This window comes from Pediculus humanus, genomic scaffold (genome assembly GCF_000006295.1).
Source record: "Pediculus humanus corporis 1103172107360 genomic scaffold, whole genome shotgun sequence".
In the NCBI taxonomy this organism is placed as follows: Eukaryota; Metazoa; Arthropoda; class Insecta; order Psocodea; family Pediculidae; genus Pediculus; species Pediculus humanus.
The window spans coordinates 518974-541746 of NW_002986991.1; the positions used below are offsets into that span (position 1 = coordinate 518974).

At 31.8% G+C, this 22773-nt stretch overlaps 2 protein-coding genes across 2 annotated transcripts; both read left to right on the top strand.

Annotated features, from left to right (window-relative positions):
- Positions 1–456: 456 nt before the first annotated feature.
- On the top strand, positions 457–6491 carry Phum_PHUM002170 (uncharacterized protein; the record flags this gene model as incomplete). Its single annotated transcript, XM_002422537.1, has 2 exons — positions 457–608; positions 6275–6491. The coding sequence occupies 2 exons, from the start codon at positions 457–459 to the stop codon at positions 6489–6491; spliced, it is 369 nt and encodes a 122-aa protein (XP_002422582.1).
- A 12087-nt stretch (positions 6492–18578) lies between these two features.
- Positions 18579–21042, top strand: Phum_PHUM002180 (uncharacterized protein; the record flags this gene model as incomplete). The annotated part of the gene is made up of 3 exons (XM_002422538.1): positions 18579–18584; positions 18697–20618; positions 20712–21042. 3 exons carry the CDS (start codon positions 18579–18581, stop codon positions 21040–21042), a joined length of 2259 nt encoding a protein of 752 aa, XP_002422583.1.
- Positions 21043–22773: the final 1731 nt, after the last annotated feature.

The window sequence follows — 22773 nt, forward strand, 5'->3', positions numbered from 1 at the left end:
GAATTTCGCATGCCTAGATAAGAAGTTACTACTACTACTGCTACTACTGCTACCTTTATGCCGGAAGCGTAAAAACATGGATTAATTTTAATTTGACCCTTGATAATAATTGAAAACGGTTAGCATATGCTATCGTTTCGAAATTTACTTTTTCTTTTAAGCTTTTTTCCATTTTGCCTTTTTTTTTTTTTTTTTTTTTTTTTATTATTATTATCAGGTTCACGATAACTGTGACTCCATTTTATTTTATTTTCTTTTCTCATTTTAAACGTTTTGTTAATAATTAACATCAATTTAAGGTCTGTCGAGACGTATCATTTGAAAATTTGTCGGTTTAAATAATAAATGTTAATTTTTAATTTGAAACAATTTTCTTTTTTTTTGCATTCGCATTCGATAAGATAGTAATTAATTATTATTATCATCGTTTTATTTATTTTAGATTTGAAATAAAAAATGGCGGAAAAAAGAGGAATGAAAGCGTTGGAATTGTGGTGTCGACGAGTTACAGAAGGATATCCAGGTGTTAAAATAGAAAATATGACAACGAGTTGGAGAGATGGATTGGCATTTTGCGCACTTATACACCACTTTCGCCCGGATTTAATGTAAGTTTATGAATGTTTTTTAAAAAAAAAATATTTTCCCTCTATATTCAGGTTGTTCTTGTTTTTACACCTTTTGTTTGTTGTTTGTTTGTTTGTTTGTTTATGTAAGAGTGAAACGTTAACGTTTGCTCTCCGTGCGAATTATTCGGTCCGAACGATATTACTATTATGTTTTCTCTCTCTCAAGGAAATACGTTTTATACGTAGGAAAGAATCAAGTTGTTGAGTTTCTAAACTTTTTGAGTGAAAACTCATTATTCGCGTTTTTTTTTTTTGTTAAAGTTACATCAAAGGAAAAAAACATGACGACGACAACAACAACAACAACAACAACCTGAATGTAAAATAGGAAGAAAAAGTAAAGCACATAAATAATTATAATGAATACTTTCATAGCTCTCAGCTACGCCGGAAAACTTTTTTTTTTTTTTTAAATTCATAAATAAATTCAGGTTTGATGAAATGGTTAGGATCGATCGATGAAAATCATTTTGTGTACGAACGAATTTTCACGTGCGTGGCCCCCCTATTTTTCCCTCTTTTACTTTGCGTTTTTTGTTCTGTTGTTTTTCTCATGGGTGCGTACCTACCTACCGAGTTACGTTCGTTAATTGTCACAGTACCTGAATCGAACTCCTAAAAAATTTAACGTATGCTATTTTCCTTAACGTTCGAATCGTTTCAAATATAATTTAATATTGCTTATTTGAATTAAGTAGTATCCAGTCGTGGCACAAGATTATTTAAATACCTTCGTTTCCGGTCGATGTGAAAAAAAAGAAAAACCTTATAAACGTGGGGATGTAGAGGGAGGAGGGAATTGAGAGAAAACGTTGAAATTTCCAATTATTATCACTATTATTATTATTATTATTATTATTTTCTAAAAAAATTTAATTTGTTAAATTTTTTCCGATTCGACGATTAAATTTTTCTTTTGCCATTAAATAAAAGAGAGAGAGAGAGAGAAAATGATGTTAACACTAAATGATTTAATAAAAGTGAAATCAATTTCTTTCTTTTTTTCTTTTATTATTTTTTACATATATATTTCACTTATTTGAAAAACGCGCCAGGTAAAAAAAAAAAAAAAAAAGAAAATTTAATTTCATTTATTTTGATCATCATCCGACGAGTAGTAAAAAATAATAATAATAATAATTCATTTAATTATCCGTGTAAAAAAAAAAAAGTTGAATGCGTGCGAACGTGGATTCGTTGGTGTTACTTTTCCAAATGCATGAGTTAAGCGCAATTAAATTCAAAAAAAAAAAAATTTCAATTCTATAAATTTCACGTAATTGAGATTGAATTACATTTAAATACCGAATCTAATATACGATGATTGTCGTCGTCTGCTCCGTGGTACGGTTGTTGTTGTTGTTGTCTTCTGCTCTTACGATCGATCGTTCGACTATTATTATTAATATTTATTAGAAATCAGGTTTTCTTTTTCTTTTTTTTTTTAACTTTGACATTGATTTGAAATAATATAAAAAAACCGCAAAAGTGTTTTGCGGGTCAATTGGTTTGTGTAGAAGAGAAAGAGTGTTTCGTGGTGGCATTTCCTTTAAAAAAAAAAGCGTTTGTTGTTGTTGTTGTTGTTGTTGTTATCGACTAACCGTTTAATATTTGTTAATGTAATAAAACAATGAAAAGAAAGGATTCAAGTTTCTTTGTTTTCGTTGTTGTTTGTCGTTGTTGTTGTTGTCGTTGTTTTGTTTTTGGTTAAATTCTGTGGCGAAAAAGAAAAAGTTGAAAATTTTTTATTTTTTTTTTTTTACGAAAATGTAATAAATTTTCTCCATTTGAAATTTTGTATTCGGTTTGGTTTTTTCCAAACCATTTTTCTCTTAACGAACACATGAATGAATGAGTGAGTGAGTGAATGATTGAATGAGTGAGTGAGAGAATGAGTGAGTGAATGTAGGAAACGATCGTTTGACCATGATTTTCTTTTTTTTCTAAAACAGTTAAAATATATATAGAAATCTTTAATGACTTTGTTAAAATAAAATTATGATGGGAAAAACGAATGGAAAAATCGTGTAACCGTTTTTGCGGATATAAAATGGCGGTGCCATTCGAGGGGGGGAGGGGTAACTAGCTGAGGATATCGTCTGTTGTTTTACGCGATAATTACCTTTTACAGTCTGATAAGTTTTTTTTGTCGAATTTCACGGCTTTTTTTTTTTTTTTTTTTTTTAAAAAAAAAATTTACACTCGGGGGTATACGAAACGAAGAGATATTTCAAACTTTAAAAAGGTCTCGACATCGTAATCGTTTTACCAACAAACGTTCATCATCATCATTATTATTATTATTATTATTGTTTATTGGAAGAAAGTAGTTGTGATGACAAATGCACAACGACAACAAACCTTGATTGTACGCAATGAGAAATGACGTAACAAACGTACGGTTATGCATGTGTGTGAAAATTCAAATGGAAAATGTGGTGAGAAAGTCGTCGCTTTTTGCGGTTCAATTCGAAAATATTTTTTACAAAACTTTTTTTTTTTTTTTTTTTTCATTAAATTAAATAAATCATCGTTAATTTTAAATGTAAATAATAATAATAATAATAAAAAGAGTTAGTCGAAATATTTTTAAAAAAAGTTGCTAATCTTCTTTTGACCGACCGACCGACCGACCGCGACCGGGTTAAAAGAAAGCCGCTGTGATTGATGGTAATTACCATTACAAGAAGAATCATCATATTTCGTATCACTTTTTTTTTTTTTTTTTTTTTGGCATAAAACTACTTGAAAATTATTATCATGGGGTATCCATACGAAAGCGTTTGAGAGAGAGAGTTGGGGGGGGAGGGAGGAGAGAGAAAGAGAGAGAAAAGGAAACGCTTTAAACGCAACGAAAATCGTATGAGAAAAAAAAAAAAGAAAAAAAATTTTTATTTCGAACGTGCGTTTTCAATTATTTTCTAATTAATTAATTTTAAATGAAAACGTTAATGATGATAATAATAATAATAATAAGATTCGGTTTTTTTTTTTTAAATAATAATTTTCCATCGTTTTCTTTCACTTTCGGTTTGATGAATAGTCGAAAAAATTAAAAAAGTAAAATGAATCGAGAGATCGAATGAAAACGATTACGTAAAATTATTGTTAATTTTTTTTTTTTTTTAATTTTATAATAATTGAAGAGAGAGAGAGAGAGTGTGTGTGAGGGGAAGAGAGAGAGAGAGAGAAAGAAAGAGTGTGAGGGGGAGAGAGAGGGAGAGAGAATAAAAAAAAAAACCAATTTGTTTAAATCGTAGCAAAATAAAATAATAAGTAATATAAAAAATCATTAATATTAATGGCCGTCAATGGTTAAACAAGTTTATCTTTTGCGAGAAGTTAAATTTTCTTTTTTTTTTTTAGATTTCCGGTTAAAAAAACCGGGAAAAGCGGAAATAGTTTGAAATTATTAAACGGTTATTAAAAATAATTTTTCTTTATAAAAAAAAAAAAATCCTTGTTGTTACGGAAAAACCGAACTTTGAGAGGAGTGTCCGGTTAAATTATAAAAATCGATCATTTTCGATATATCGAAAAGTATATTAAGGTACAAATGGGGGGAGGAGGGGGAAAATTACCGGAAACGGAAGGATTCGAGTGTAGTCAGTGGTCGCACATTGAAAATGAAAACGTGACATCGAAGAGAAAACAAGTGTCTCAAAGTCACGGTCGCGAAAAAAAGAGAAAAGACTTTTCCGACATTGGTTTAACGTAATCGTACCTTAAAAACTTTTAGAAAAATAATAATAATAATAATGATAATGATGACAAGAGGTAAAACACGACGAGGTCAAAATTAATTTGATTTTTGCTTTTTTTTTTTCGTCGGGATTAAAAGAAGATTGGTAGTAGTAGTAGTAGTAGTAGTAGGATAAAAGAAAATTTATTTGAATTTTTTTAAAAAGGTGGAAAATTTTTCCGAACTCGGATCCCCAGATTTATCTTAAGCCTTTTTTTGTTTGGTTTGTTTCGACGGAGATTAAAGAAAATTAAAATTAAACACGTTAATTATGATTATTTGATTTTTTTTTTTTTTGGTCGATTTAATATCGAAAAAAAAAAAACGAATAACGAATGAAATGAACGCGATTATTGTATTAAAAATCCGTTAAATTTATCGACCGGAAAATTTAAAAAAAAAATCAACATCGTTTAATTATCGATCGATTAATTTTCGTGTTGGTTTTTTCTTTTTGAATTTTAGAACGGCGTATTTTACCCCATTTTCGACTTGATTGAAAAAAAAGCGGAAATTGATTTTTTTTTCCATCCGATGAATATAAGAATTGTTAAGGTTTTTGCAAAAAATGTGCGTTTCCGGTAACCATTTTGTTGTCGTTCCATCGTGACTGTACAAAATCTATTCTTAAAATGTTTTTTTGTTCAAACAGACAAAAAAAGGGGGAAGAGAGAGGGGGAAAGATGTGAAATCTTTCGAAAGCGGTTTAAAAAAGAAAAAAAAAGATTTATTATCGGTCGGACATTTTTGTTAGAATTTAGATTTTTACAAGAAAAGGTTTTTTCCTCCCCCCCCCTCTCTCTCTCTCTCTCTGTCCTTTCATCATAACGAAGGGTTTAAATAAGACGTGACAATGACGTCGGCGACGATGGGTATCTCTTAATATAGTCGTCGTCGTCGTCGTCGTCGTCTCCTTTTTCCGTTTTCGAAAATGAGTGTTTGACCTTCGTCGTATAAGTTTCGTTTGAAAATGAAAAAAAATTTAACGGTCGGAAAATGGCGGCGATAAAATCGATAATGAAGGTATCAATCACAAAAGAAAATAAAAGACTCAATTCATTAATTAATTGAAAATTTAAAACAAACAAACAAACAAATTAAATTACGATAATGAAAAAAAAATGAAATGCAAGTGACCTCATTGGTTGTACGCAAGTGTGTTTGTATAGTCGTCGTCGTCGTTCAACAAACACGTACAACAAACGTTTGCAAATCGAAAAGAGATTTATTTTCTTTGTTTCATGACAAGACAATTTTTTTTTTATTTAAAACCGTCCGGTTTTGAAGCAATTTTCTCGTTTTTTTTTTATTAAATACGTCCGGTGATCATTTTCCATCAAGTGAAAGTCGACGACGACGATTTAATTTTTTTTTTTTTTTTTTTTTATATCAACAACACCGTTTAATGTTATTAAATTTGATTATTTCGATTTGCAAGGTCGGGGGAAAAACAAAATGGCGTCGAATGAATGAACGTACGTACGTGTGTACCTATCTTGTGCACGATAAGGGGGGAAAACACAGATAAAACACAAAATGAATAATAACAAGATTATTACGTTCGGGTGGGGTGGGGTGAGGGGTTGGGGGTACGTGTGGAAAACGGGGAAATTCATTTTCCTTTGAAAAAAATAACGCGGTCAAAGGAATCGGCGGGGAGTTTAGAAAATGGTTTAAGGCTAATAATAATAATAATTATAATTATAATATTTTTTTTTTTTTGGTAAAAATTAAAAATGTAAATAGTTTGAAGCGAAATTATGAAATTTATCAGGGAAATTTTTTTTTTTTTTTGTTAGAAAATTTAGAAATTTCTTGAAGAAAGTTAATAATAATCGCATTTAACCAACGTTGTTAAACGTTATTATTATTATTATTATTGCTATTGTTTGTTTTTTTGCAGAGATTTCGACAGGTTGGACAAACGAGACATATATAAAAACAACGAGCTCGCATTTAGAACGGCCGAAAGACAATTGGGGATACCAGCACTGTTGGACGCGGAAGATATGGTCGAATACGAAGTACCAGACCGACTTTCAATATTAACTTATTTATCACAGTTTTATCAAGCTTTTGTTAGTAATCAACAACAACAACAACAACAACAACAAGGTTAGTAGATAGATAGAATTCTTTTGATAGAATCTTTTTTTGTTGTTTGTCGTCGACGGAGTGACATGAAAACGTCATTCGATTCTTCATGTAGGACGACGACCATTTTCAAATGATTGATTGTTAATTTTTTTTTTCATTTCTCGTCATTTGTTTTTTTTTTTTTTTTTTAAGGAAATACCAATTCATCACCGCGAATACCGCATTCGTCAAAGGTTACGGAAATAATATCACCAAATACGAAAACCCCAAAGGCGTCAAAGGTAAATACATATAAATATATATTTCTAAAAAAAAAAAAAAAAATTTTTTTTTTTTGCTCGTACGACGAATCGAATTACTATAAACTTTATTTTTTCGATATTTAGTAGTTGCAGTAGTAGTGGTAGTAGTAGTAGTAGTAGTAGTATTAGTGGTAGTAGTAGTAGTAGTAGTAAATGAAATCATTTTTCACTTTGCTAATTTTTCTCATTAATTAATCGTTCTTGAAGAAAAAAAAAAAAAAAATTAGGTTTGATAAATAACAAGAAGTAACATTGCATGAAATTAATTAACTCGTCGATGCAATATTTTAAAAATGGCGCTTGCTTTATTTATTTATTTATTAATAAGCTCACTTTGTTTTTGTTTTGCATGTTCACGTGTTAATCGTTTGCTTTTTTTTTTTTTTTAAATTTTCATTAATGGGTTTTACCCCCGCCCTCCCCCCCGCTTATTAAGAAAAAAAATGAAAACCTTATTCAGTATCGAAAGACAACCGAAGCGAAAAAGAAAAAAAATAGGTTTGAGTCTTTTATTTATTTATTAATAACAATCGATTATTATCGTTCGTACCTGAAACGTTTCATCATCACGCGTGATGCATTTTAGGGTAAAAAAAAAAACTAAGGCTCAGGTACGAAATAATGATGATAATAATTTTTTTTTATAATCGAGTTTGAAAAAGTAAAAACGTCGCTCGGTCGATGGGGGAAAATTTATTAGGGGTTTTTTTTTTTTATTGTTGTCTGCCCTGAGTGTATTTTTTTTTTTTTTTAATGGCGTTTATGAATGCGCGAAAATAAGTAAATAGATGGCGTGATTGTGTGGGGGGAGGGGGGGAGGGAAACGGAAATAATTTTTTTTCTTTTGGGTTGTTTTCAGTCGATTCGATTTCATCGTCGCCCCCCTCCAAATCGTTTCCCCCTCTCCCCCGTCACGCAGGGAATTTTTTTCATTCATTCGTAGTTTTTTTTTTTTTTTTTTTGTTTTGTTTTTTCCTTGGATGGTATATGATATTTTTTATAACGAGATTTTTTAATATGGCTTCTCGCAGATCCTTTTCGTTTGTTTGTTTGTTTGCAGTCGTTTTAAAAGTTTGTAGTTTGTTACATTCGGATCGAACAAACAACGTTCATAATTCTCCCGGTGTGGCCCTCTTTTTTTTTTTTTTTTTGAAAATTTGTCTGTAAACTAGTTTATCATCATCATCATCATCATCAGATTGTTTATTTTTTTAATAAAAAAAAAAAAAAGGTAAATACAACGTCACGATTTAAACATTAACTTGATTGACGGTTTACTAATTCGCATCGGAGTATTAATTACTTTTTACTTAATATTTACTTTCGGATCGAAAAGAGCAAACGGTTTTTTTTGTTTACCGGACTCCCCCCCATCCCATCCCCCCTCTCCCCTATTCATCCCTTTCTGCTGCCACGTTTTTAAAACTCGAACGAAACGTTTATTTTATTAGGTTAAGAAATAAAAACAACATTTGGATAATTGATTCGTTTTTGTGTGCGTGTGTGCGTGCGTGCGTGTGTGTTCTTGGAACGACTTGCCTTTTCCAGTGTGTGTGTGTTTGTGTGTTTGTCTGTTTGTCTGTTTGTTATCTTTCATCTAAAATTTTTTAATGTTTTTTTTTTTTTTTTTTTTTTTGTTTGTTTGAATGGAATAAAAATGTCACAAAAAATGTTTTACATGCCAATATTGAAGATAAGAGGTTAGGTTTTTGTTTAAGGAATCGTAGAGTTAAATTACGTGAATTTTTATTTATTTATTTATTATTATTATTATTTTTGTTGTCTTTTTAAAGTCTCACGCACGCACGCACGGCCCACAACGTCGTCTGAACTGGAGAAAATGAAAAAAAAAAAAAAAAAAAAAAAAAATTAACGGTACATATTGTCAAAAAAAAAAAAAAAATTTATTTATTAGTTATTTACGAGTTTGTTTGTTTCGTTTGTTAGCCTTCTTCTTCGTAACTTTTAACAATTTTTCATATTTAAATTTCTGTACGATATAGTCTTTTACAAACAAACAAACGAGACAGTGACAAGTTTGAATAGAATTTTTGAAAAACGTCTAATGCCACGTTCATTATTTTTATTTATTTATTTACTCTATGGTTTCTTTTATAATTTGATATACGCACGTCGGTTGAACTTATTATTTCCTCACCCTCATTTTCGACCATGTTTGACTTGTCTCTGATTTCATCTTTATTATTATTATTATTATTATTATTATTTAGATTTGTCGGCTGCTTTTAAAGCTTTGTAAAGTTTTTTTTTTTTTCAACCGTACCGAAATGGAAAATTTATCTGATTTTTCTTATTTTCTTATTTTGGACTGGTTTAATGTAAATTTTAAATGCGTAATTTTTGTTCTTTTTCTCCTTCCCGCTTCCCCCCCCCCGCTTTCCCATCCCCCCGTTGAATTATTATTATTAGCAATGTTGGTATTGAAGGTAACCGTCATAGAGTAAAACCGTACAAAAGGTCAAGTTTTAAAATCCGCTCCGAATAGATATAATATTATCTTTTCCTTACGATACCCATCTTTGTATAATATAATATTGTACGACGAGAGTACCTAGAACGTGTAATGGGAGATGGAAAATTGCAGATGCAGTTATCGATAAACCGAAAATAATAATAATAATAATAATAATAAGGAAAAAAAGGTACGCAACGGTTCGTTCTGGTAGCCTCAATCAAAGTTTTACCCGAAAAGCCTCTAAATGTCGTCATCATCGTTAATCGAGTCTCGCTCTTTAAAAAAAAAAAAAAATTATTTTATTTCTCCCCTTATTTCTTCGGTTTTTTCCCCCCCCCCTTTAAAAACCTCTCGGGTAATTTATAGCCCCCATGAAACTCGAACCTTTAGTGTTGGGGGGAGGGGGAAGGGGGGTGAAAACAAAAAATCCATAATCACGACGTGACGTCTTCATTTTTCGAGTTACGGAAAATTTTTTTTTTTTTTTTATTTGCCTTCCAAGTTTTTTTTTTAATTAGAAACCGTTTTGGTAGTTGAACGCCTTGACTTAAAGCTCTTCAAGGTTAAACAAAAGAGAAAGAGAGAGGGAGAGAGAGAGGGAGAGAGAGAGAGAGAGAGATAGAAATATGTATATGTATATGTTTTATTGTTTTTTAAGAACCGTGACCTCCGACCCGATCGTGTCTTCATTAACGTTTTTATTTTAAATAATCGTGATGAAATGATTTTTTGAACGTGTGAAAATATCATTCCTATTAACATATACGGACAAGGAATACAAATATGATAGGAGGGAGGTAGTGGCGATGATGATGATGATGATGATGATGATGATGATAACTATGACGATGGTAGATTGGAAAAATTAAAAACGCGACTACGACGTTTATTTTGTCGTATTAAAAACATAAATTCTATTATTTTTATTTCTTTTACAAATGTAAACGTTTCTGTGTTGTTTGTGTTTGCGTTTGTTGTCTATGTTTGTCTGCGTGTGCTGCATGCGTGAGAGAGAGAGAGGGGGGGGTAGGGAAAAGGAAACATGAAGGGGAGCCACACGTGAAGAAATAATGTAATAAAGTCGTCGTCCCATGTAAAAATCGTAAAAAAAATTTTTTTTTAAGGTTTATTTTTTTTTCCTTATCATATTTCTCTCTCTCTCTCTCTCTCTCTCTCTCTCTCTTTTAATTTATTATAGGTAGGATGAGGAGGATGAGGAGGTTTTATTTTAAAATTTTGATAGTTTAAAAAAAAAAAAATGTCGGGAAAGTAAATAAAACAATTTCTCACCTTTTTTTCGTTTTTTTTTGGTCGCGTTTGAGTTATAAAATGATAAAAATTAAGTCGTAAAAAAACAGGTGATTATAATGTTCTAGAAAAAAAAAAAGGAACCGCCTAATAATAATTGCATTTATTTAAAAGAGGTTGAAGGATAAAGTTTTAAGTATCATTATGGCTTCTTAAAAATACCTCTTAACAATTCAAATGATAAACTGTTTGAGTGAAAGAAGATGATGAAAAAGATGAAAAAAGTTTCTAATTTGGTCTCTCATTCATTTTTATAACGATATCTTTCACGAAACTTTTTTTCTCTCTCTCTTTTTCTTTCTCTAAACGGCACAAATGCGTTTTTTTATGGCCAATTATTTTTTTTAATAATATTTTTCATATTCAAACAAACTCAACAACAAACAACCGATTGTTGACCTACCAGGTTTTTTTTTTTTTTTTTTTTTTTTTTAAATACATACACGCACGTAAATAATAAAGAAAAAGTTTAAAATCGAACGACGAAGATTCTTATTCGTTTATTTATTTATTTAGTGACGTCACGCAAAAAGAGGCACACGTGAAATAATTATTAAAAAAGGTTAAATAGGAAAAAGGATTTGAGGAAAATGGATGGATGGTTGTGTGGGTAAATTTTAAAAAAAAAAAAAGTTTATTTTTCAAAGTGAAAAAATTTTGTAAAAATTGATGGTAATAAATACGCGAAGATCGGAGCAGAAGAAAAAAAAAAAAAAAAAAGTCCATAGACCAGATTAGTAGTTCTCAAGGTCGTTAACCTTGAGTTAACGAAATTCATTCGGAGATAATAACTTAACGGCCGGTCTTTGCAACAAAATACGCGAAAAAAAAAAAAAAAAAATTTTTTTCTCTCTCGATGTTTTTTAAATATTTTTTCTTACGCGTATCTATCATTATCATTATCATTATTATTATTATTATTAATTTCTCTCCCTGACGAACCCTTTGTGCCTGGATGCGATCCAGATTTATCCCGATTTATTCCAATGGGAAACCCGTGCCCTTTGAAACCCGAACGAAGACCTTTAACCATCCTCGATCCTTTTCATGTTCTCGTGAGGATTTGAGTTCTTTAGTTTTTAAACGCGCGTTCCCCCCCTACCGTTACGTAAGGTTTTTACGTTATTATTTGTCCGATATGTCGTCTCTTGACCTTTTAACCTTTCAGAATTTTTTTCCGTTTATATGAGATTTTATTCGACAAATTTCCCTCAGTTTTTTCTTTTGGTTTTAACGAAGGATTTCGATGAAAGAAAAAAAAAAGTAAATAAATAAAAAAGCCATTTTTTTTTTTTTTTTTTTTTTTTTTTTTTACAAGTGTATCACCTCTTTGGTTTCGATCGCACCTGAAACAGTTTTATAGCTTGTTTCAAACCTGAACATCAGGTTTAAAATCGTTGTAAAAATAAAAAAAAAAAAAAAAATATTAGTTTCTACTCGGCGATGATGTCAACGATCTATTTTCACCATTAGCACTTTCCAAATAATAATAAAAATAATAATTTGTTTTTTAATTAAGTTTAGTATTGTTGTGGTTGTTGTTGTTGTTGTTGTGGTTGTGGTTGCTGCCGAGGACAAAGAATATTTCGAAGGGGGAAGGGGGGAGTAAAAATATTAAATGTGGAATTGAAAGACCTGAAGTGTTTCCTGTTTTGTGAATGCGTAGTAAATGTTATTTGCGTTTGTAAAGGACGGAGGAGGAGGTGGTGGTGGTGGTGATAGGGGTGGTGAAAATGAACAAACAACAAATCGAGGCTTCCCCTCATTTAAAATACTTTATAAAAAAAAATTTGTTAGAGACTCGAATCGTTTCGTGTTGGTTCGTTAAATTTATTCATAGCAGAAGAGAAAAAAAAAAAAAAAAAAGGTCTTGAACGTGCGGTTTCGACCAACTAACCTCTATTTATGTACACACTTGCTGAGATAGTGATGTAAGAGATGATGATGATGATGATGATGATAATGATGATGATGATGATGACCTTTAACACAGAATTCTATTGCCAAAGGCTTTTTCCATCTCCCTATTTTTTTTTTTTTTTTTTTTTTTGCTTTTCATACACTATTTTATTTTCCATTTTGTTTTTAATTAAACATTTCAACGATCGACATTTTTTTAAAATGATATTTTCTGTCTCTCTCTCTCTCTCTCTCTCTCTCCGTTTTGTTTTTTCACGATGTTGGGGCTCGTAAAAACAAAAAAAAAAAAAATTATTAAATAAATGATGAATAGGAATTTATTTTTACACTCTCATAGTTTTCATTCTCATTCTCATTCGAGAACCGTATAAATCGACGTCGATTTATTATTGCACGCTTTATTATTATTATTATTTACTTATTTATTTATTTATCCATTTACTGTCGCGACAGTGTTAAATAAATCACAAGATTATTATTGATTCGATTTTTTTCTACGGCAAGGCGGTGGATTTTTTAAATATGGCGTTCGATATGATTTCGAAACAAACACCCGACGGTGGGTGGGCGTGGAGGGGAGGAGGGAGGAAGAGTATTTACGGGGGTTGTGCTGATGCAAACACATAATTTCTTGTAATTTTATATGGTAGACGATGTCGCCTCGGGTGACCATCGATGAAATTAAATGATGATGGCGATTAAGTCGAAGGTTAAACGCGAGCGAACGCACATAAACGCACATCGCACCACATCAAATGAGATCGTAAACAATTTTTCATAGGAAAATATAATGAAAACAAAAAAAAGATCGGTTGTATGGTTGTACGGTTGTACGGTTGTACGGTCTCATTAGTTAATGGCGTCCTCTCCTCGTCTATTTAAAGAAAACAAACAAATTAAAATTTTAAAAGCGTAATTTCATTTCTAGGTATCGTTTTAAATTCTGAAATGAAATATCACGATCAGATTTGTGATGATAACCTCTTCCCCCCTTTCCCTTCTCTTCCCTTTCCCCCCCCCCAAAAAAAACTAGGTTTTGAGTTATCCGCAAACGAGACTGTCCTAGACCTTTCGTATTAATCAAATTTGAAAGGAAAAAAAAAAATAATTAACCGTGAGTGACACTTTTATAAACAAACGGAATATCAAGACAACCAACCAACAAACGTTATTTCGTTGGTTGGTTGTTCAACGTTTTTAATTGACTTTTCTGTTATTTTTTTTATTTTTATTATTCTCTCTCGAAAAAGGAAAAGAGACTGAAAGAGAGAGATAGTGATAGGTTTACAACCGTGACAAAAAAATTAAAATGGCCGCCGTAAATAATAATAATAATAATAATAATAATAATAGGAAGTGAACATTATTGAATAATATGAATGTTTTGATTTAATAATAATGATTGTTTGTTTTGGTTTGATGGGTAACAGTGTCGTTTGGGTCGATTGCCTTTATTTTGAAGGTAACAAAAAATTATTATTATTATTATTATTTTTTTGTTATTTTTATTATGAATCACGCTGGATGAGTGGGTGAGTGGGTGGGTGGGGGTGGGAGTACGATGATGATGGTGATGATTAAATTCTATGGACTTATTAATCAGTAACTGTTTTTATTCTCTTTTGTTCCCGCCTGCTTATTAACATAACACGGGGGGGTAAAGTTCGGGTCACTTTCACGGGTGTGTCACACCTATTATTCTTATTATTATCATTTGTTTTTTTTTTTACAATGGCAGCACCATCGCTCTCGAATCGTTCAAACTTTTCGTACCGCACACCCACACACACACACACACACGCCAAAGCACATTTAAATAATTAAAAAATAATTTCCGAACGCTTGAACGACAGCAATTTAAAAAAAAAAAAAAATTAACGTCATCTTTTTTTTCTGTTATTGTTTTTGTCTTTTTTTTCTCCCCACACCTTCCCTTCCCTCCCCTCCCCTCTTTACGTCAAGGAGGAAAAGACTTTTGAAAAAAAAAAAAAAAAAAAGAATTTTTGTCATGTTTGCATTTTTACAACGTCGTGAAATTATTTCAAGTGGATATTTTATTATTATTATTACTTATTAGAAAAAGGCACGTAAAAAAAAAAAAGACAAAAGGAAACGGAAAAAGCCAAAAAAAAAAAAGAAAATTTACATCCTTGACATTAAAGCCCTTCGAAATTTGTTGTGGGATGAGGGAAGGGGGAAAGGGAGGGAAAAATTGAATTCGCCCTTTCTCTGACATTTTTTTAAATATTAAATTTCAATTTTTTATTTTTTTTCTTTTTCTAATTATCCCTTATTTTCTTGTAAATGTTATCATTTAAATGTTAGCATTGTAACTATTATTATTATTATTTAGTTATTTAGTTAGTTAGTTATTATTATTATTATTATTGTGCGTAAAAAAAATAAATAAAAACTTTTTCTTGCGTCCTATCTAAAAAAGATTTAAAAAAAAAAAAAATTTTCTTGTTCTCAACTGTCTCTTTCTGTAATTGCAATTTATTATTATTATTATTATTATTATTATTATTATTATTATTATTATTATTAATTATTATTATTATTATTATTATTATTATTAATTTCGTGGGATAATTTTATTTAAAATAAATTCAAAAACAAACAACAAACAAACGTACGAACGAACGAACGAACGAACAAACAAACAAAAAAACGTAAAACGACTCGGAAAAAAAAATTTACACTAATTTATTATTATTATTATTTTTTCGCCTTGATTAAATTATTATTATTATTATTATTATTATTGTTTTCTTGAACCTTGTACCTTTTTTTTTTTTATTTTCTTTTCTCGTATCGATTTAATATAATAATTTGAATTAGGCGAAGCGGAAACGAAATTTAAAAATTATTATTCGTCGTCGTTTAAAACTCGTCGCTTTGGTGAAAAATGATTTTTTTTCGATCTCATTAATTTTTTTTTTTTTTTTTTTTCACTTACGTTAGTTAATTTTTTTTTTTTTTTTGGTTGTTTGTCGCGTTGCAAACGTTTGTTTGTTGTTGATTCATCAGGTATTTGTATGCTTTTTTTACTTACTTACTTACTTTTTTTTTTCTTGACTGTTTGTTAAGCGCAACCTGATCGGGCAAAAAATTAAAAAAAAATTTTTAAGTATTAATTTTTTTTTTTTTTTTTTTTAAATTGGTACGATTGTTTTGTTGATGTTTTTGTCTTTTTGATTTTTTTAAACCCCCCCCCCCCCGTCTCCCCGAGTCCTTTTCCTTCTCTTCCTCTTACTCATCCTCCTCGTCTTCCTACTTAATATCATATATATATATATCGTATATTCATTCGTGATGTGTTTTCTTCAGGATGACGGGATGGATCTGATGGGACAGTACAAACCTGAAATCTTCTGCTAGCAGGTAAATAATTTACACATTTATATACATATATACGTAACGCACATTATTTGTTTATCTTTTCTTTTTTTTTTTTAATGTCGTCGCTTTTTCGTTCTTGCTTAAACGCTTTTTATTTTTTTTTTAAATGCGTCGTCATTTCCATACCTGGCCCCCTCCCCTCGTCGACAAAAAATTGGGGTAGTAGTAAAAGGGGTTGTTGTTTGATCGGTTGAAGGGTTGGTGCGTTGAAATTCAAATTTGCTTTATCCACTCTCTCTCTCTCTCTCTCTCTCTCTCTCTCTCTCTTTATAATCTCAATGAGGATTTGTGGGTTTAATCGTACGCTTATTGAATTACTGGGGATTGGAGAGATTTTTAAACAAAAAGTTAATTAAAAATTCGGTTTTTTTTTTTTTTGTAATCGTTGCGTGAAATAAACGACGACAATGTCGACGACGACGACGACAAATTTAACTCTTTGCCAGACCTCAATCATTCCTTCGGTGCTAATGAACCTTTGAAAGACAGAAAGAAAGAAAAAAAATTGAATAAATCACGTACAGACGCTTCATTTAAATTATTTTAGCATCGCTTTCATGTTCTTATTAATAAATAAATAAGTGTGTGTGTGTCTATCTCTCTCTCTCTCTCTCTCTCTCTCTCATTCACGTACATCTGTTTTGATCTTTTTCTTTCTTTCACTCTCATTTACATAAATTTACAAATAAGTCTCTCTTTCTCTCTCTCATATATGTATCAAGTGTATATATGCACGCACATGTATGTAGTTTTTCCGGTTAACGGTTACGAACGAACCGTTTGTCGAATTTTCAAAATGGCGTTTTACGACGAAAGAGGAACGTAAAACTATTAGAAAGGATTCGTATTTCCCTCTCTCTCTTTCCCTCTTTCTCTCTCTCTCTCTCTATCTCACTATCTCTCCTAGTAAGCTCGCAAGGGACGTACCGATTGACTGACGACCATTATGCGTTTGACGATACGGGGGTCGATCGCGACATAACGCCGAATGTGTTTTTATTATCATTATTATTATTATTATTTTCCTTAAAAAAAAAAAAAATGGAATAACCTTCGACAATAATAAAATCCGGGATTGTGTACAACAATTATTTTATTTACACAAAAAAAAAAAAAAAAAAAAATTTCAAGGTGATTATAAACCAGAAAGTTAGGCTCGTCTCTCGAGTTCTTTTTTCTTGTTTTCATGCGAAAGACTCGTCTTGTTAATTATTATTATTATTAACATAAAAAAAAACAAAAACAATAAAATTATTTATTTATTTACTTTTTTTCGTATGGAAAATGTGCGTACGCACACACGCGCACACACCCGCACTCGCGATGTATGTGTATTTTATTAGTGAAAAGTGGAAAGATATAAAAATAAAACTTTCTCTTTTGATTAATATTATTAATAATAATAATAATGATAATTTAAACGTTAATAAATAATTTTTGAGTGATTGAGTGAATGAATGAATGAATGAAAGTTGACATTGTTTCTCTCTCTCTCTCTCTCTTTACCAACGAGTTAGGATTTATTTTTTATTTTTTTTGCGAAAATTTGTGTTTTGGGTTAACGTGCGCGTGTTTGTTTGTTTTTACCATTTTGTTGTTGTTGTTGTTTGTCATCTTGTTGATGACATCCATTCGAATTTAATTTGTAGGAAAATTTTTGTTTGTTTTAATTGTTTGTACGAACAACCGTCGAGCGATGAGAAGAGGGGATGTCATGAGTTTTTTTTTTAGGTGTGATTTAGGTGGGGGGAGGCTACGTAGATTTTTAGATAGGGGGAATGATTGGGAAAATTTTTTTTACCGGAAAATCTCATTTTATAAAACCGAAAGTTATGATTAATTAGTCACTCGTCAAATTAAAAACCAATGCTGACAACTTTTGAAAAATAAATTTAAAATAATAACAATGACAATAAAGAAACTTAATAATTTATTTGCGGGTAATTTGTTGTTGTTTTTGTTGTTTCCCCTCCTCCCCTAAAGCTGAACGTACCTTAAAGACATTCATCCTGCGCATAACATTTTTTTTTTTTTTTTTTCTAAAACGCGTCATTCAGGTTTTCTTTTCAACGTAATTTTTAAATCTGTGAAAAAAAAAAAAAGTTGCATGCAAGGTTTATTAATATTCCAAAATGGTAAAAAAAACGATTTGACGTCACGAAGGGGAGGACATCGAGGAGCGGATATCCGGTCATGTTTTTTTTTTTTTTTAAATTAATCCGGATTGTGATTGAATTCTTATGCTTTTGTTATTTTTGTGTGCCAGCTTTTCGAAACGCCGAAAAAAACAAAACAAAATAACGAAAGAAATTATTATTATTATGGTGTATTAGGAGGAAAAATGAGGGAAAGAAAAAAGAAAAACGGTTTATCTTTTCTGACATTTTTAAAACAATGGATGTCATTGAATTTATTGTTATTGTGAAGCAAAGGAAAACTTAAAAGTCTAATCGGTTGGCCCTATTGTTTTATTAATAATCTGTAGGCAATTAGTCAATTCTAGTCCCGAGCTCTGTGTGCGTGCATGTGTGCGTGCGTGCGTGCGTTAGTGCGTGCGTATGCATTTCAAAAGTCGGAGGGGAAAGGATTGAGTGGGGCCTTTTTTTTAAAAATTTTAATTCATAGCATTAAGTGCGTGAAATTTATTGTTTTTTATTTATTTATTTATTTATGTATTCATTAAGAATTAGTTTTTAGTATTTATGCTAGTTAAATATTCAAATGAAAAAATAGACATTGAAGAGAGAGAGAGAGAGAGAGATTGTGTTTGTTTTATTAATTGATTTTATTATTGACGGTTTGTTGTTGTTTTTTTTTTAGGTGGGTTCCGGCCGTCTTGAAACGTGCTGGTCGTGTAGACGGCCGGTATTTCTAGCCGAGCGATTGGTCGCCGGTGGGAAACTTCGACACCGAACTTGTTTCACTTGTAAAAGGTGCGGAAATCAGCTTAATTTGGTCGGATGTTACGAAACCGAATCGGGAGATTTCGTTTGCGAAACTTGTCCGGATGAAGAAAAAGAAAACGACATTTCTCGGTCGGAAAATGAAACGTTGAAAACGTTCGGAAACGAACAATCGTCATCGGTTGCTGACGAACCCGTGAAAAATGTTGCTGACGATGATGGTGATGATGATTATAGTTTGAATTTTGAAATTGCTTTGGATTCATTTGTGAAAAATCGTAATTCAAGCATGAAAGAATTTTTGGGAAATTTAATAAATAGTAGTTCATCGGATTCTCCCGATACCAAATCCGTAGTGGATTCGAAATCGAATGAAAATCCACCGTCCGTCGGAGTTTTAAATCCCGCGGGAACATCGTTGGAATATGGTTCGGATTTGGTGAATAGTGTGCCGCCAGTTAAAAGTGTTGATGTAAACCAGCATTCCACTGCCAGTTTGGAAAAAACATTGAATACTAAAATCAAAACTTTGTTGGGTCGAGATTTTAAGGAAACTTTGTCGCTCCTTAATCACGAACCCGAAAGTTTTTTAGCTGACGTTTCTGACATTATTGATAGTGTTATAAGTGATGCCGTGAAAAAAGTTGAAGAAAAACTTGAAGATGATTTAAGTGAAAAGCCATCCGATGAGAAGGAATTATTATTAGAAAAAGGAGTTGGAGAAGAAAAGGATGTGCTCATTGATAACAACGTCGACGACGATGATGATGTTAAGAATCCTTTTGATTCGAATGGTTCTACCGCTCGCGAAGAAGAAAAAAAGAAAAAAGAGAGCCTGGAAGCGACGGAAATAAATGAATCTTTAGTGTCAACTAAAGATGAGTCAATGTCAATCGATGACGCTCATGAAAAAGCAGAAAACTATCCGGAAGATTTGAATCCTTTTGCAGATTTCGAAGAAGATGAAAAGAACGTTTCCGCGAAAACGTCATCTCCATCACCTCGAAAACCTCCAGTTCCAGCTGTCAGAACAAAAACTCCACGTAAAACATCGTATAATCAATCAGGTAAAAAAATAATCGAAGCTCCGAAAGTGAATTTAAATCCATTTTGGAGCGATGGCGAGCCGAGTAGTGATGACGAAACTGGTGGAAAACCAATTCCGGCTCCGAGAACTCTTTTAAAAGTTCCCGAGGAAGATTCGCCATTTTCCAGGTCTCAATACGGATCTTTTAGCTCCCTTAATAGTTTAGGATCGACGGCAAGTTACATTAGGAAAAAAAAGGGTCCAGCACCTCAACCTCCGGCGGGTACCAAATCATTACAGTATCCGGTGAGTCCTCCGGAGTCTTTGTCTTCCCAAAGAAGCTCGTCTCCTACGGCATCGATCAGAAGTCACAGAAAGTCAAAACCCGCTCCTCCTCCGCCGCCCATCAAATACATAGACGGTGATTACATGAGCGATAAAAAGGAGAAAAATTACGAAAATAAAATGAAGCAAAATTTATCGGTACCTGATAAGAGTTCGTACGGGAAATGGAAAAGGAAAAAGGGTCAAGCTCCGGCTTTACCCATACCGCAAAGAAGAAGGATCACGCCTTTGCCACTCCCTGAATTTTACAGAGAATTGGAAGACTTGGAAATACAACAGAGAGAATTGGAAAGGCAAGGAGTTACCATAGAACAAACTATAAGAATGTACGAAACGGATGATTCGACGCAGGAATCGGAGGGAAGCGAAATGTCCGGTAAAGACGTGGAAGGAATGATATTGCAATTGTTCGACATAGTCAATCAAAAAAACGAACTTTTCCGGAGGCAAGCGGAACTCATGTATTTGTAAGTCACGAATTAAGGGGGGGGGGACGGTAGAATAAAAAGGCAAAAAGGGGGGGAAGAGTGTTACGAATTAAATCATTTTTTGATTTTCAGGCGTAGACAACAGCGACTCGAAGAAGAACACGCGGATATCGAGTATCAAATCCGATGTCTCATGGGAAGACCGGAAAGAAACAAAACGGATTCGGATAAGGCTCAAGAAGAAGAATTGATAAGAAGGTTGGTTGAGGTTGTTGAAAGGCGAAACGAAATAATTGAATGCCTTGACATGGATAGGAAAAGAGAAGTGGAAGAAGACAAAAGTATACATCATCACCTTGAAGTATTCGCAGGTGAGTATAATTTTAAAATTAAAATTGAAAAAAAAAAAAAAAATTTCCTTGACACGAGGCAAAGTTTATTTCACCGACAGAAATATATATAAACAATTAAGCGCACGTAAATACGCGCCCATCCATACGAACCTGACTCTTTTAAAATTATTAATATAATAATATTGATAATAATGATAAAATTGCTTTTCGCGCGGGAAGGGGGTGAAGGGGGCAAGGGAAGGGGGGATCCTTCAAGGAAAACCGGCTGGAAACGTGAGAAGTTTTTTTTTTTTTTTTTTTTTTTGTTTCTATTTCTATTTCTATAATTTAACCCGGAGGAATATTGATACCACGGCTACTGGTAAAAGGTTATACAATGCTTAAGGGTGCAATAATTGACATCTCACGTACATGTTTAAAAATTAATTTTTTTTTTTTTTTTATTTTTTCGCGCATTGTTCGATGGATCGATGGATCGATCCATCAATCGATAGATCGATAAAACGACGATATATCGAAATAATTCGAAATCAACAGAGCACGTACATTCGACTCGATAAAAATGAAAAAAAAATTAACTTTTTTTATTATTATCGTTGTTTTTCTTTTTCCCCCTCGCACACCAGGTACGCTTAAAGGATGGGGAGTCACCGGGGAAAAAAAGAGGTTTTGATTACGTCATTCATTTTGATGACGATCCCTCCTTCGACGTGTGGTTTCATTCCAAGGTTTTTTTTTTTTATGATTCCTGTTGATCTTCCTGGAAAGAAAAACTCATCCGACGAGCTTTCCGACTTGTTTTTTTTTTTTTTTTCTCTTTACTTACGAGACTCGTTAAAAATAATAATGATAATGATAATAATAATAAATAAATGAAACTCGTTTTTTTTTTTTTTTTTAAATAAATAAATAATTAAATTAAAATTATTTACTTTATTTTTTTTTTTTATTTTTACGATCGAAACCCCCCCAGCCGAGCGTTTATTTAGATTTTTTTTTTTTTTTTTTTTTTTTTTTATGGAGAAGAGAAAATGGTAATAATAATATTAATAATAATGATAATAATAATAATAATAATACCAATCATCGCATTGTCTGGAAATTTTAATTTTTTTTTTTCCATCTTTTGCCGGAAGGGAAGGGAAAAAAAGTTTTGTTCGTTACCCAAACGATTTTTTTTTTTTGCGATGCAATTCGCAAGCACGATTTTTTTTTGGGGGGAGGGAGAGGGAGAGGGGAAGGAGAAGAAAGACCCATTACGTAAATTTAAAAAATGGAAAAAAAGAAAAAAAAAAAATTATTACTTTCAGGGTAAACGATCTGAAAAAAAAAAAAAAAGTTGAAAAAGTTTTATTTATTACCGCCTTAAGTTTTCTGACTACCATTTTCGTAACCGAGTTGGCAAAAATCAGGTTTTTCTCTTTCTCTCTCTCACATGAACCTGAGAGAAGTTTTCCCATAGTTTGTAAAAATTATTATTATTATTATTATTATTAATTTTTTTTCGCGTTCCTGTTCTTTCTCTCTCTCTCTCTCTCTCTCTCTCTCTCTCACTCTCTATTTTGGAGTCTCATCATTATTATTTAAATGAGAAGATGGTGAGCTTGGTAGAGAAGGGGGAGGAAGAGGAAGGAGGAGGGGAGAAGGTCGTGTTCGAAATGAAAAATATACGAGGGGGAGGAGGAAAAGGAGGAGGAGGAGGGAGGGAATCCCATAGGATGGAAAACGTGTGAATGAAAATTAAATTAAAACAAAAAGAAACATTTTGACCGATGTTGAGATACCAACAAACGGTTTGTTGTGCCACACAATAACAAACCGGCTCTGGTACTTTAGTAATT